This window comes from Zea mays, chromosome 2, assembly GCF_902167145.1.
Source record: "Zea mays cultivar B73 chromosome 2, Zm-B73-REFERENCE-NAM-5.0, whole genome shotgun sequence".
Lineage (NCBI taxonomy): Eukaryota > Viridiplantae > Streptophyta > Magnoliopsida > Poales > Poaceae > Zea > Zea mays.
The window spans coordinates 179,127,492-179,142,938 of NC_050097.1; the positions used below are offsets into that span (position 1 = coordinate 179,127,492).

Here is a 15,447-nt window from a genome sequence, read left to right on the forward strand (position 1 = left end):
GGCAAAATTTTCAGTGAGTCAAATCACAGAAAGGAGAAAACATTGCAAAGTCAAAGTCAACTTGTCAGCAGTCACAGCTTAAGCATGAGCAACACCTGAAAAGCATGAGCAACCGATTCACCCTGCAGATGTAGAACCCCTAACAGTCTTACTCATGTGACTGCCCCTCCTAACTTCCACCAGAAAAAACAATGCAGGACCAAGTAAAGCCACCGGATTCCCTCCTAAACTAGTTCCAAATTCTCACTACTTAAACCCCTGAAAACGTCATAGGAACCATCCCTTGATCAAAAACCCACAGGCCACAACACCAAGAAACCAGCATCTTCTGCAGCTCTGAAGAAAACTCGATCACCATGGACATGCCTTCTCTTGTTCTCCTCCTGCTCGTCTTCATTGCAACAGGCAGCCGCGCCGCGGGGCAGGTGTTCTGCCGCTCGCAGTTCAACCTGGCCAACGAGGCCTGCAGCCTGCGCACCTTCTCCGGGCCCAACCCGGCGCAACCGCTGCAGCTGCACAGCAACAGCTCCTCGGCATCCTACGAGATACAGGCGGACCACCACGAGCACGAGCACAGCCACGAGCACGAGCACGAGCACGAGCATAGCCACGAGCACGAGCACGAGCACAGCCACGAACACGAGCGCGAGCGCGAGCACACGCACAGCCGGCGGCACGGCTTCGGGCACGGCGGCCGCGACCCCTACGACACCGCCTGCTGCCGCCGCCTCATGGGCATCGACAACGCCTGCATCTGCCAGGCCATGTCCTTCCTCCCCGTCTTCATGAGCAAGGTCAAGCACGCCATCAAGCTCAGCCCCGTCCCGGGCTGCGACGTCTCCTTCGAGTGCGGCGCCGTCAACTGAACTGACGCCGCGGACCTTCACCTTCTTGCTGCCAAAAACTTTTCAAAGGAAATAAACTGTTGGGTTGGGTACATTACATGGAAAATCTTCAGCCTTTTTGGACTAGAATTTTCTTAGTGTTACGTATATGTAGCTCCTACACTACACATATTGAAGTTTTGGAGCTTGAATTGTATTCATAAGAATGTGGATTCCAATCTTGGATATTTGAGAGCAATGCCTGACTGAAACATTTCAGAACTCTAGAAACATTTCAGCGTGTCTCTGTCAATCTAATACCTTTACAAGCCTATTGTGATATCGCCTTAGATTCTTTTTTCTGGATTTGGGAAATTTTATTGCTTCAAGATAATCATAAGTCACAACTCTCTTGAAAACAAAAACCCGACTTCTGCATCGCGCAAGATGCACACGGTCTAAACAAAAACCAACAACCCAAACACTCTATTAGTAATCAATCCTAAGACTAAATCGCCACCCATGAGCCTGGCCAAAAAACTCCTTGACCACTTGCTCCAAACGTTGACAGGTAGCCAAAATCAACTACTGGAAGATAGGCTTCTGTAGCACAGCCCAGAAACGGAGCCAGTGGATAGCCAAATGAAGAACCTGTAAAGAATTTGTCACATTTTTACGTTCAAACACAATGTCATTTCTATGTCGCCAAATGGCCCAACAAACTGTTGCTGCCCCTAATAGCGCTAACAATTTTAAATCTTTACTAATCCCTCCTATCTATGAACCAAACATATTCGCGACACTAGAGGGAGGGTAAAGATTTGTGGCTATTTGGACTATATGCCAGATTGCCCGCGCTACCTAGCACTCGAAGAAGAGATGATTAATTGTCTCATTGTTGTGACAAAAGCTACACTTCACGCTGCCATTCCAATTTCGCTTCGCTAGATTATCCTTAGTTAATATTACACCTTTTCGTAAAAACCAAAGAAATATTTTTATTTTATAGGGGGCTTTAGTTTCCATAAATTTTTGTTAAGGTTGGGTACATATAGGTGAATTAAGCTAAGGTAATGTGACTTCACTGAGAATTGTCCATCTGATGATAGATTCCATCGAAATGCATCCTGATCATTCGATAGAACTATATTAGCAAGTCGTGGAGATAGATCATTCAACGCTACTAATTTATGTCCTATTAGATCTCTACGCCAAGACAAATTTAAAGGCGAAGTGTTGAACACATCTGCCACACTCACATGTTTATATCTAGCAATATGGTACAAACAAGGGTATTGGTCACGAATGGTCGATGTACCCAGCCAGATGTCCTCTCAGAACCTAACATGAGATCCATTTCTTATTGTGAAAGTCCCAAACCTCAAAATGTCTTGTTTCACTTTCATTAGCCCAGTCCAAAAATGGGAATCCCCTGATTTCCAAAAGGCTTGGGAGAGAGTTTTCGCATTCAAGTATTTGGTGCGGATCAGTTGTTGCCAAGTTCCATCAATTGTCAAAAGTCTATAAAGCCATTTGCTGAGCAAAGCCTTGTTTTGAATATCTAGATCTCCAATTCCTAAGCCTCCTTGGTCTTTGGGTTGGCATAGAATATTCCATTTCGCTAGACGTTTTTTCTTCTCCTCTTGTTGCCAAAAAAATTAGACCGAAAATAATCAAGCTTTTTTAGGACTCCTCTCGAAATAGCAAAAAAAGACATCATATACATTGGTAGGCTACTCAACACTAAATTAATCAATGTGAGCCTACCCCCATTAGAAAGATGGTTTCCTTTTCAACAACTAATTATTTTTTCGAATCGTTCTTCCACACTTTTCCAGTCCGCATTTCTTAACTTGCAGTATATGGTGCTATAGATGCACAACTCTAGAAATATTTCAAAATGAACCACTATTTCATACCCAAACTGCAGGAAGCAGTTCTCGGTTCTAAAGGCTAAAGATGTCACATAACAAGTGGAGATAGATAATTCCTCTTGGGGAGGAAACTGGACTCATTATGTTCGATTTAGATGACACAAAAAATGAAAAATAAATACTTACTCAAACCTATTCACATGGATTAATATTCTAATTTTTTATCAACCTTTCTAAAACTAACTGTTGTCCAAGACTAATTTGGGGGATTCTTGAACTCTTACTGCCCTAGGTGCCGCAAAGTAGGAAGCAACGGGCAATGGTCTTGTTAGGGTTATTGTGTCTGTGTTGTAATAGGGCCTTATATAATGGTAGAAGGCCCAACAACACTTTTATAAGTATATCTCCCAACTCAGTTAGTGTTAGGTTTTCACTTTTCAACATGGTATCTAGCTAGTTTTTGTTTCCATCTTCCCACCCAACCCCAACTGTCACTATAGGTGATCAGATGGGCTAGGTCATATGGGCCGTCACGAGACACGACCAATTTGGCACGGTACGAGCACGACACGGCACGATAGTAACTGTGTCGGGCCGGCACGAGGCCTGTCATGGGCCATGCTTGGGCTTAGGTACAAGCCCATTTGGTGGCACGAGCATGGCTCATTTATTGTCGGCCCAGTTAGCACAATGCTAGCCACGGATAGCCCATCAAACCGAGCACGACCCAATACGGCCCATTTGTGGCCCAACCTTGCTTGTCCTTATCTAACCCACCATATATATAAATATGACCAACTCGACCCCCACTTTAAAGCTATTTTCGAGTTCTGTTAAAAATGAGAAAATTAAGCAACACAAATATGAAAAAATAAGTTATTTTGAGCTCTATTACAAGGTGGTCCTTGGGCCACCCGGCACGGTAGCACGACACACCATGATAGCCCGGCACGGCCCATTAAAAACTAGTCGGGTCGTGCTTGGGCTCTGACTTCGGCCCACGGACGGGCACGGCACGACCCGCTGCCGCTATGTATTCGTGTCGTGCCTCAGCCTGATTAAATTGGCACGCCCCATGACGGTCTTGGGTCGAGCCGGCACGACACGACCCATTGGCCACATATAGCCGCCACGGTAGCCGCTACAATGTCGCTGTCGGCACTGCTCCCCCGCCGACTACCTCCTGTCCCCTCCCTCCTCCTCGCCGGATCAGGCAACGACGACACTTTTGCACCGTCCCTACCCCGCACCGCCAATCTGCGCCGCCGTGGCCGCTCGCCTCCCTACGTGTGTCATGCCCAGATTTAAGGTCAAATCCAGATGCATCTCAAATGTGTGCTAGGATCAAGTCTCACACATATGATGACTCATGGTACAAAAACCAATGTCACATATTTATTATATAATAGAAGTTATGTACAAAATAACTAAATAAATTAGATCATATGACGACAACGATCCTCCACAACCATAGTTAACTGGGAGACGATGGCATAGACCTCTCTGAACTCATTGCAACATCCTTCATGCTTCTCATCTTGATGGTACATGTTCTTGACCTTGTGTGATTATAGCAAGGGTGAGCTCTCATACGGTCATCGCTCAGCAAGTGTGGGGAATAATGTGTATGAGCTCACTTACGGTGGGGTCTCATGTGTAGTGTAAGGCTTACCAAGAAAGATGGTTAAGGCTGATCATTGATTTTAAATAAGTTGGTCAAAATTTTATTACCAATTACTAAGTATAAGTAGATACCAACCCAATTAGTTAATTGAGCATCATGATGAATAAAATCCCAGAATACAATATAATGTACGTCATGTTTAAATTTAATTCCATAAATTAATCAAGTGAGGGTCCGAGCCGCTCTTGAATGTGAGCACGACTGATATACCAGTGTTACACTTTGCAGAGGTGTTGCATCTTTACTCATAAGACATGTTCCCTTTTCTCCTCAGGTTGATTGAACCCTTAAACACTTCTAAGGTGAATTGACGAGGGCACACTATGAGGCTTTTCCAAAGTTCCACTAGCATGAGAAAACCCACTACGGTTTCATGACGAAGGAAGCATAACACTTTTTCATAGTCTGTAACCCCATCGCAGTAATTATAGCCAGCACTATACTCTGCAGCGACGCCTCCCCGGTTGCCCCTTTCGGGAAAGGATTATCTCACACTAGCTTTCCTAATTAATTGGCCAATGGCGTCCCAGTCCACCCTTGTGGTAGCATTGTTTTCTCAGGTTAAACTCCATGTTACAATTAACAAAATGATCTTATCATGAACAATAAAGAATCCATTAACAATAATAATAAAGCATGATCATAATTCATATATAATATTAATTCCAAAACCATGTAAAGCAATAGCAAGACTACCCATAATTCATTTATATGCAAGGTGTAGGGTAAACAAACTAGGTAACCTATTAGGTCCCGTCAGTTTAACCTAAGCATGTCATAGTAATTATCAGAAACATGAACATTATTAGCTCAAAGAATGTGATCAAGACACAACTTGCCTTTGTTGGTGCAACACTAGGTACTCCAAGTTGGGCTTCAGATTCTTCGTGACCTCGCTTCTACTCATAACAATACATGCAAATAAGCAAATAATGGATACAATAACATTACACCAAAACATGAGAACAAACTATGTGATAATATTCTACGCGTTGCTACGAGATCGTAGGTTTGAGAATCACTAAAATCGGAGTTAGGGTTGAAAAGATATGGTTTTCTGAAGTTTTAGGTGATTCACAGTAAAAGTATATTCTATGTTAATTAATATAAATATTGCAAAGAAATAACTAATTCAATTTTAACCTAAGTTATATCTTGATTAGAGGTTTATATTTTAGTCAGACTATAATTATGGACAAGTTAACTTTGATCAGAAAGTTTAATCTACTAAACATAGATTAAACAAATATATATTTTTGGAAACATGTTACTTGATAATAATGTTACTAAAGCGTAGGAAATATTATTACGAAGCTAACGTAACTTGAACAGACTAAATTGGAGTTAAAATGTGAGAGATGAATTTCCTAAGTTTTATGGATATTATATTATCAATTGTATACCCAAAATTACCAACAAGGGCTAATATGCAAATACCATGGATCTAACCGTAATTATATTCATCCCAAGAGGGACGGCATGTGTATTCTTTAAAATCCCGAGGTTTATTATGCAAAATAAGCGCGTAGTTATAACAGCGGAGTGCTGCTGACCGCCCGATCAAGGTCAACGGTTCTCATCCCCTTGCTGAATCGTTATGCTTGGTTCTAATCTAAAACGTCCGCGCGGAGATCAACGACTCCCACGATTCCTCCGCGGGCGGCAGAGCGAGGCTCCCCACGGCGGCGTAGTTCGCCGGGGAGCATGCATCCGCGATCTGGTGCCACTATTCCTAGCCTTGAATCATCCTAAACAGAACGAACTCTTGCGCGAAGTCGAAGTGGTCACATATCGGCGATGATGGTCGATAGCACAGGCTGGCAACAGTACATGGCAACGTGGCACTCCGGTTGCCCCCTTGGTTGTAACACCCGAAAATCATAATTTTGGGTTAGAAAAAAATCACTCCTAAAAATAAACATGTTTTCTAAGAAAGATTTACTAAAATGATCCTTATGCAAATTCAATCATCTATTTTTGGCATCATAGAGTTGTAAATTTTGCAAAAAAAATGTTTAAGTCAGAACATCCTTTAGTAGATATTATGCAATAGATATAGTTTCCTTTAAAAAATATATTTGGTGTGTATATATTATGTACCTAGTAGCATTTGCTTAAAAGAACAAGATAGGGAAATAAATAAAAATAATAATAAATAGATAAATAAATATGACTTGCATACATGCTGGGTCTCTGATATGTGCATTTAATTTGAAGTTGAAACTCCAAACTCAGAGTGGAACGTAATCTAAAATTGAATTTGAAATCTAAATAAAATCAAAGAAATTGGAAAACAGACAAAAAATAAAAATAAAAGAAGAAGCCACATTGGGCCGACACCACCCTCTAGGCCCAACTCAATCCCATTCGTGCAGCCCAACATCTCCACCCGACGCCGACAGGTGGGCCTGGAGCGTCAGCCACTCACCCTCACGTCTTGATATCATCTCACTCGCCGGTGGACCCCTATCTCTGGTATGTGATTGCTTGATGGGCCCCAATTGTCATCTCCTTCATTCACGCTTGCATGCAAAAACAGAACCCACGGGGATCACAACAGAAGACGCGGTCATGGATTGAGTCCATTCGGAACTCTTCTTGTTGGCCATCATTCCAGCTCGATTGTCCCTCGCCTATGGCTATAAATTCTAGCGATGACATACCCCCTTCCTACCCCATCAAGGTTGAAAGTCGCCTAGAGGGGGGCGAATAGGCGAAACCTGAAATTTATAAACTTAAACACACACTAAGGCCGAGGTTAGCATTAGAATTAAATCTGAGGCGGAAGATTGTTTCTCTTGCCACGAGTTGCTCAAATGATGCGGATGATGTTTGGGAGCAAACTCAAATCGATGTTGGCAAGGAAACTTTAGAGAGAGGAAAGAGGGCAAACAAATCAAATGGAAATCACACAAGTGGACACGATGATTTGTTTTACCGAGGTTTGGTTCCAAAGAACCTAGTCCCCGTTGAGGAGACCACAAAGGCCGGGTCTATTTCAACCCTTTCCCTCTCTCTCAAACGGTCACTTAGACCGAGTGAGCCTTCTCTTAATCACACGGGTCACTAAGACCCCGCAAGGACCACCACACACTTGGTGTCTCTTGCTTGGCTTTACAAAGCACTCAAGAACTGGAATGAGAAAGGAAGAAGGCAATCCAAGCAACAAGAGCGCAAATGAACACAGAAACTCTCTCTCCCAAGTCACTAAGTGCGGAGTGTAGTCTTTTGCTCTTGTATTGAATGTTGAATTCAGAACACTTGGATGGCTTTGAATGAGGTGGTTGGGGGGTATTTATAGCCCCCAACCACTTCCTAGCCGTTGGCAAAGTTTGCTGGCGATGGGCGCACCGGACAGTCCTGTGGCGCATCGGACAGTCACTGTGCACTGTCCGGTGCGCGCCACGTCAACGCATTCATTAGGGTTTGGAGCTGTTGACCGTTAGAGTCGTTTGTCTTTTTGCTACACCAGACAGTCCAGTGCCACACCGAATAGTCCGGTGACCTCTGACTTCTGTCGTAGCACTGTTCATCGCTGTTCATATGAGCAGTCGACCATTGGCGCGTAGGGAGTCGTTGCTCCGCTGGCTCACCGGATAGTCCAGTGGCACACCGGACAGTCCGGTGAATTATAGTGGAGCGCGCCCAGAAGAAACCCGAGAGTGGCTGGTTCGCTGGCTGCCTGGCCTGTCCGGTGCACACCGAACAGTGTCTGGTGCGCCACTTGGCAGCACACTCTGGTCATGCTCCAATTTTTGATTGTGTCCCTAACTGAATTTCTTTCTTGGTTTGTGTTGAACCTTATGCACCTGAGATAAATGATATCTAGACAAACTAGTTAGACCACATGGTTTGTGTTGGACGTCAACCACCAAAATCGATTATAGGAAATGATTAGGCTCATTTCCCTTTCAAGGGTTCGACTGGAAACCAAGCATCACCACGGGGTGTTTGGGGAGCGCGAGGCGGAGAGAGCACCGCCGCAGGGAAAACCCTGAAGCAGCGATGTCGTGATCTTGGGAATTGGCCAGAATACATCTCCAACATGTTTGGGTTTATCTGCTAGCCTTGGTTGGATGCGATGACCATTAGGGCAACCGGAGTTTCTCTACGTCGGGACAGCACCGCCGCGAGTCGTGGCTGGGTGCTACCCCTACTTCATCTACACCCGGTGAGCCTCTAATCAAACCGCCTTACTCGTAGGTATGACTAGAATTAGGTTTTCCTGGAAGCAGAGCTCTTGAATACGTTGGTCGTGTGTGCCGGCAAGCTCTCTAGGCGGTGCCATGTTCTTCCGCAGCGGTCGACCATCGTGGTAGGGAAGAACCGACCTAGACCATTGATCCATCAATAGGCGGTCGAGATCATATAAAAATAACATTTCTGTTGGGATGTTATTGGCCATAGATCTTGGATCTGATGGTGGGGATCACATACTGGTTTGTGTAATAGATCTTTTAATCTGGGTCGTTGAATCGCAATCGGTCGGCTAAGAAACAAGCATACTGTCGGCGTTTCGAGACCGGGGGGTCCCTCGGGCCGATGAGTGAGTGTCCCCGCGTGCCCCAGCCCAGATGGGTCGAGCGCGTGGGCGAGCGCGAAGGGGGGAAGGAGCGAGGCGGCCAGCGACCGGCGTGAGAGAGGTGGGAATCCCGCGGCCTCCGTGTTCGTCCCGTGCCCAGGTCGGGTGCGCTTGCAATAGGGGGTTACAAGCGTCCACGCGAGAGAGGGAAGCGAGCGGCCCCAAGAGAGCGCCTGTCCCGTCCTCGTCCCCGCGCGACCAACCTTCTCTAAGAGGGCCCTGGTCCTTCCTTTTATAGGCGTAAGGAGAGGATCCAGGTGTACAATGGGGGTGTAGCAGAGTGCTACGTGTCTAGCGGGGGAGAGCTAGCGCCCTAAGTACATGCCGATGTGGCAGCCGGAGAGATCTTGGCACCCAGCTGGTGTGATGTCGTGGCCGTCGGAGGAGCGACGGAGCCTGGCGGAGGGACAGATGTCGGAGCGGTTGAGTCCTTGCTGACGTCCTCCTGCTTCCGTAAGAGAGCTGAGAGCCGTCGTCGTCACAGAGCATGCGGGGCGCCATCATTGCCTATCTAGCGGAGCTAGCCAGATGGGACACCGGTCTTATTCTCTGCGGCCCGAGTCAGCTCGGGGTAGGGTGATGATGGCGCTTCCTGTTGACGTGGCTGGCCAGCGCCCTAGGTTGGGCGACGTGGAGGCTCCTCCGAAGCCGAGGTCGAGTCTGTCTTCCATGGCCGAGGCCGAGCCCGAGCCCCTGGGTCGGGCGAGGCGGAGGTCATTCGGCAGAGGCCAGGGCGGAGTCCGAGCCCTGGGTCGGGCGAATCGGAGTTCGTCGTCTTCCGGGGCTGAGCCCGATTTCGAGCCCTGGGGTCGGGCGGAGCGGAGTTCGTCGTCTTCTGGGGCTGAGCCCGAGTCCGAGCCCTAGGGTCGGGCGGAGCGGAGTTCGCCGTCTTCCGGGACTTAGCCCGAGTCCGAGCCCTGGGTCGGGCGGAGCGGAGTTCGCCGTCTTCCGGGACCTAGCCCGAGTCCGAGCCCTGGGTCGGGCGGAGCGGAGTTCGCCGTCTTCTGGGAGTTAGCCCGAGTCCGAGCCCTGGGTCGGGCGGAGCGGAGCTTCCTATGGTGCCTTTGGCAGGGCCTGACTGCCTGTCAGTCTCACTCTGTCAAGCGGCACTGCAGTCGGAGTGGCGCAGGCGGCGCTGTCCTTTTGTCAGGCCGGTCAGTGGAGCGGCGAAGTGACGACGGCCACTTTGGCTCTGCTGGGGGCGTGCGTCAGGATAAAGGTGTCAGGCCACCTTTGCGTTAAATGCTCCTGCGATTCGGTCGGTCGGTGCGGCGATTTAGTCAGGGTTGCTTCTTAGCGAAGGCAGGGCCTTGGGCGAGCCGGAGATGTGTCCGCCGTTGGAGGGGGGCCTCGGGCGAGACGGAAATCCCCCGGGGTCGGCTGCCCTTGTCTGAGGCTAGGCTCGGGCGAGGCATGATCGAGTCGCTCGAATGGACTGTTCCCTGACTTAATCGCACCCATCAGGCCTTTGCAGCTTTATGCTGATGGGGGTTACCAGCTGAGAATTAGGAGTCTTGAGGGTACCCCTAATTATGGTCCCCGACAGTAGCCCCCGAGCCTCGAAGGGAGTGTTAGCACTCGCTTGGAGGCTTTCGTCGCACTTTTTTGCAAGGGGACCAGCCTTTCTCGGTTGCATTTTGTTCCGGTGGGTGCGCGCGAGCGCACCCGCCGGGTGTAGCCCCCGAGGCCTCGGAGGAGTGGTTTCACTCCTCCGAGGTCTTAATGCCTTGCGTAACGCTTCGGCCGGTCTGGTTGTTCCCTCATGCGAACTGGCCGTAGCCCGGGTGTACGGTCGGGGCCCAAGTTCTCGGGCTGGTACGTTGACGCTGTCAACGGTTCGGCCGGAGCCGGGTTTGCGAGAGCAGCCCCCGAGCCTCCGCACAAGGCGAGAGGGCAATCAGGGATAGATTCGGCTTTTTTACATACGCCCCTGCGTCGCCTTTCCGCAAGGAGGAGGGGGGAAAGCGCCATGTTACCCTCGATGGGCGCCGAACATGGTGTCTCCGGTGAGCTGCAAGCGGGTAATCCGAGTGGACGTCCGTGCCCCGTTCGTTAGGGGTCGGCTAGGGGCCCAGAGGCACACCCAAAAGTACCTGCGGGTGATCTGCCGGACCCGGTCCCCTGGCGACGGGGTCCGAGGGCTCGATGCCTCCCTCTGATGGGATTCCGTTACAAGATCGCTCCCGCTGGTCTCGGAAATGTCCTAGGGTACCTCGGGAGCGTAGCCCGAGCCTTGGTTATGTATCGAACGTACCCCTGTTCATCCCTCGCTCGGCGTCTGAGGCGGCTGTGAACCCTTCGGGGGCCAGCCTTCAAACCCCTGATCAGTAATGGGCGCGGAGCCCGAGTAGCCTGAGGCGGCCGTGGAACCCTTCGGGGGGCCGGCCTTCGAACCTCTGACCAGTAGTGGGTGTAGGGCCCACACGATCTGAGGCGGCTGTTGAAACCCTTCGGGGGGCCAGCCTTCGAACCTCTGATCAGTAAGGAGGCTCGGAGCCTGGTTCCTTCACGGGGAAGGATCTTTTTCGGGGTATCCCCCTTTCCCGGTCCCTGTTGCAAGAGATAGAGAAAGAGGAAAAACGGAAAAGGATACGAAATCGAACGACGCGACGTACCTTTTTTGGCGCGGTTATTACGGCGAAGGCGAAGCGTCGCCCGCTTCTCCTGCCATAGGTGCCGCCCGTCCCGCCGCGGAGTTAATGCGACGGGGCGAATGCTTGGCGGGGCGGCCGTCGCGCGTGCGCGAGCCGTTCGAGGAACGGATCACGGGCGTGTTGTCTTCACGCCGTGAGAGGGGGTTCTCTTGCTGCCCCCGGATGGGACGTGAGCTAGGCTGACAACGTGACCGCTGCTCCCGCCCGCCTGCCACCGTCATTACTGCCGGCCCATTTTTGACCGTATTGACCGCCGCGCTAGGCTGGCGCTGCTGGGTCGTGCGCTGGGTCACCTCGAGTCGCGGTATTGGTTCCGCAATTGAGGAGGCGAGGTGGTGGCGCAAGTGGCGGTGCAGTTGCTTGCATGAAGCATCCGGCGCGCCGGTTGCATGACGCGTGGGCCTGGGCCTCCATGCTGGGCGTGTCGGGAGTCGGAGAAGCGCATCCACTTGGCGCGGTTGCATGCCGCCTGCATGGCTGCCCGCCTCTTTCGCCCGTTGGTCTGGGCAAAAGTGGAGGGTCACTTGTAACCGCTGGGCGGTTGTGTGCACCACGCGCGGCGGTTTGGCTTCTTCTGCTCCGAGCCGGTTTGCATGACATGCGGGACCCAGCCCCCGCGCCACAGGGGAGGGCCTTGGAGCGTGTTGGAGAAGACTCAGCCCGTGACGGTTGGGGGCGCAAGTAGGGAGAGTTGCCTTTAAAAGGAGGGCGACCCCTTTCGGAAGGCGACCATGTCTTCTCGCTCCCTTATGCATCGCGTCTTTCCACCTTCCAAGCCCCCGGATGGGGGATACCCGTCGTCTTTTCGTCTCATCGTTGGAGGAACGCAACTCCGTGGGAGTTGGTACCTTTCAGCCATCGTTCGGCTTCAAGGATTTTCATCACACAGCCCGGTTGCTCCCCTCCGCTGGTGGTCACCCAAGACGGTGACCTCCAGCTCCTGGATGGGGAGAGGCAATCCGGGCTGTGATCCCGATCCCGCCCTCAGCATCGAGGGTGTTCGTCATCCTCGCTGGGGCAGGGAGCGAGGCGAGCCGGGGCTCTACCTCCTGCGCGGGTCGGCGGGCCACCTCCTCTTCCAGCTTCTGGTGGTGGCAATCGCCCTCCAGCCCTGCGGCGGAGACGTCCTCCAGCCATGCAGGGGAAGGCGAACTGTTGCTACCCAGCTAGGATGCAACATTCCGCCCTCTCCCTCGCATTCGCGGCGAGGACGGTAGCGAGGACCTGCCGGTGCGCTTGGGAGCGGCCCGCTCTTTGGCTTTAATAGCTGGTTCGCGTCCCTTGAGCGGGACCGCGAACGAGAGCCCTCCGGTGGCCGCGTCCACCCGGGACCATGGCTGCTGCTGCAGAGGTCGCTGGCAGGTCCCCCGACGTTCGTCGCCCCGCAGGCTCGAGGTTGCTCATACCCGCGGGGGACGGAACCAGAGTTCCGTTTGTAATGGCACTTTGAATGCCAGTGTTTTTGTTCATTATGGCTGTCGAGGCCTGAACATGTATGTAATTTTGGCACAGAGCCGTGTTTTTTCCTCATTTTCGAGCACTAAGACTCGCCTGTTGATTATCTGAACCGCTTCACCAAGCATGAGTCGCCCCGTGTCAAGGTGACGAGTGAGGTATCCGTATCCCGGAGGCGTAGGAGTCCCTCGGCTCGGTCGGCCTTGTTGTCTGAGGCTCCTCTAGCTTAGTTAAAGGGACCCCTTGGCCGCTCTTCGACGAGCCGAGGCCAGGGGTAGCGATATCAGCATGAACAGAGGCGGAGTTGGCTCGAAAATGAAACCTGGTTGGCCGGAGCCTAGCCGGGTTGTCCGTTAGCGGGACCAACGCCGGAGTTGATCAACCGAGGCCTCGGGTCGGGCTGGCGCCCTTGGAAGATGGTTGGTCGAGGCCCCAGGGGTGACCGTCCGAGCCGCCTGCTCGGGCCGGATTCCCGGAGAAGACCCTGGCGGCGATGGCCCGGGCGTGGTGATGACGTCGTCCTTCGGAGTGGAGATCTTCGGACCGCGTCGCCGTCCGAGGCTAGGTCAAACCTCGCCGAAGGTGTCGTCGATGCCGAGGGTGCTGCTGCCCCTTCCAGTGTCAAGACCCGAGCCTGCAGGATCAGAGTGTCTTGTAGCGTGTGCCTTCTGCGGCCGCCGAGGCCAGAACACACACCCTCGCTGTGCTGTAAAGTTGTGTCTCTTTTCCTCTTGTTTCGAGTATCTGGACTTTTTTGTCGGTAACAGGGTTGTTTGTGCGAGCGAGAGTTGCTTCTCGCGGAAGGTGATGAGTGAGGTATCCGTATCCCGGAGGCGTGGGAGTCCCTCGGCTCGGTCGGCCTTGCCGCTTACGCGCACTTTCACCCGTCCATGAGGCCCTGTCACCGACTCAGTCGAGAAGGCTCGAAGGATCGCTTCGGCAGAAGAGCTTTCAAACGTGAAGACTTGTTCGGTCCGCGGAATCACTTTATCCGAACGCGAGTTACTTATCGCAGAAGGTGATGAGTGAGGTATCCGTATCCCGGAGGCGTAGGAGTCCCTCGGCTCGGTCAGCCTTGGCTGCTTACGTGTACTCCGTCGTTTTCAGGATCCACTTTTCGAAGTAGTCAGAAAGCACGAAAGATATTCTGGCAGAAGAGATCTTTTTTCGAGGAAAATTTCAACACAGAGGGGGTTCCCCCCCTTTTAGCCCCCGAGGGAGGGTCAGGCTTTGCCGAGGCGAGGTCGACCCTTCCTTGATGACTAAACTTTGTGTGGGTGCGAGGTATATGAACAACTTGAAAACATCTTAAGGGTAGAAGCGACGTAGCTGTTGGATGTTCCAAGCGTTGTCGTAGACTTCGCCTTGACTGTTGGCCAGCTTGTATGTTCCGGGCTTCAGAACTTTGGCGATGACGAATGGCCCCTCCCAGGGGGGCGTGAGCTTGTGCCTCCCTCGGGCGTCTTGCCGCAGCCGAAGCACCAGGTCGCCCACCTGGAGGTCTCGGGGCCGGACTCCTCGGACGTGGTAGCGTCGCAGGGACTGCTGGTACCGCGCCGAGTGTAGTAAGGCCTTGTCCCGAGCCTCTTCCAGCTGGTCCAGCGAGTCTTCTTGGCTAGCTTGGTTGCTTTGATCGCTGTAGGCCCTCGTCCTCGGGGAGCCGTATTCCAGGTCAGTGGGCAAGACGGCCTCGGCCCCGTAGACCAGGAAGAACGGCGTGAAACCCGTGGCTCGGCTCGGCGTTGTCCTCAGGCTCTAGACCACCGAGGGGAGTTCCTTCATCCATCGCTTGCCGAACTTGTTGAGGTCGTTGTAAATCCGAGGCTTGAGCCCTTGTAGAATCATGCCGTTGGCACGCTCTACTTGCCCATTTGACATGGGATGAGCCACGGTGGCCCAGTCCACCCGGATGTGGTGATCTTCGCAGAAGTCCAAGAACTTTCTGCCGGTGAACTGGGTGTCGTTGTCGGTGATGATGGAGTTCGGGACCCCGAAGCGATGGATGATGTTGGTGAAGAACGCCACCGCCTGCTCGGACCTGATGCTGTTCAGAGGTCGGACCTCGATCCACTTGGAGAATTTGTCGATGGCGACCAGCAGGTGCGTGTAGCCCCCGGGCGCCTTCTGCAAGGGACCGACGAGGTCCAGACCCCACACAGCAAAAGGCTAGGTGATGGGTATCGTCTGTAGAGCCTGAGCGGGCAGGTGGGTCTGCTTCGCATAGAATTGACACCCTTCGCAGGTGCGGACAATTCTAGTGGCGTCAGCCACCGCCGTTGGCCAGTAGAAGCCTTGTCGGAAAGCATTCCCGACAAGGGCTCGAGGCGCTGCGTGATGGCCGCAAGCCCCCGAGTGTATCTCTTGCAGGAGTTCC

The 15,447-nt window shown here is 51.7% G+C and overlaps 1 protein-coding gene across 1 annotated transcript; it reads left to right on the top strand.

Moving 5' to 3' along the window:
• Positions 1 to 242: 242 nt before the first annotated feature.
• On the top strand, positions 243 to 1,112 carry LOC100277169 (uncharacterized). The gene has a single exon (NM_001150815.2). The coding sequence runs from the start codon at positions 357 to 359 to the stop codon at positions 864 to 866; it is 510 nt and encodes a 169-aa protein (NP_001144287.2). The 5' UTR covers positions 243 to 356; the 3' UTR covers positions 867 to 1,112.
• Positions 1,113 to 15,447: the final 14,335 nt, after the last annotated feature.

Excerpts from the sequence above, each read along its gene's own strand:
- LOC100277169 (NM_001150815.2), top strand. The coding sequence starts at position 357 with ATGGACATGCCTTCTCTTGTTCTCCTCCTGCTCGTCTTCATTGCAACA.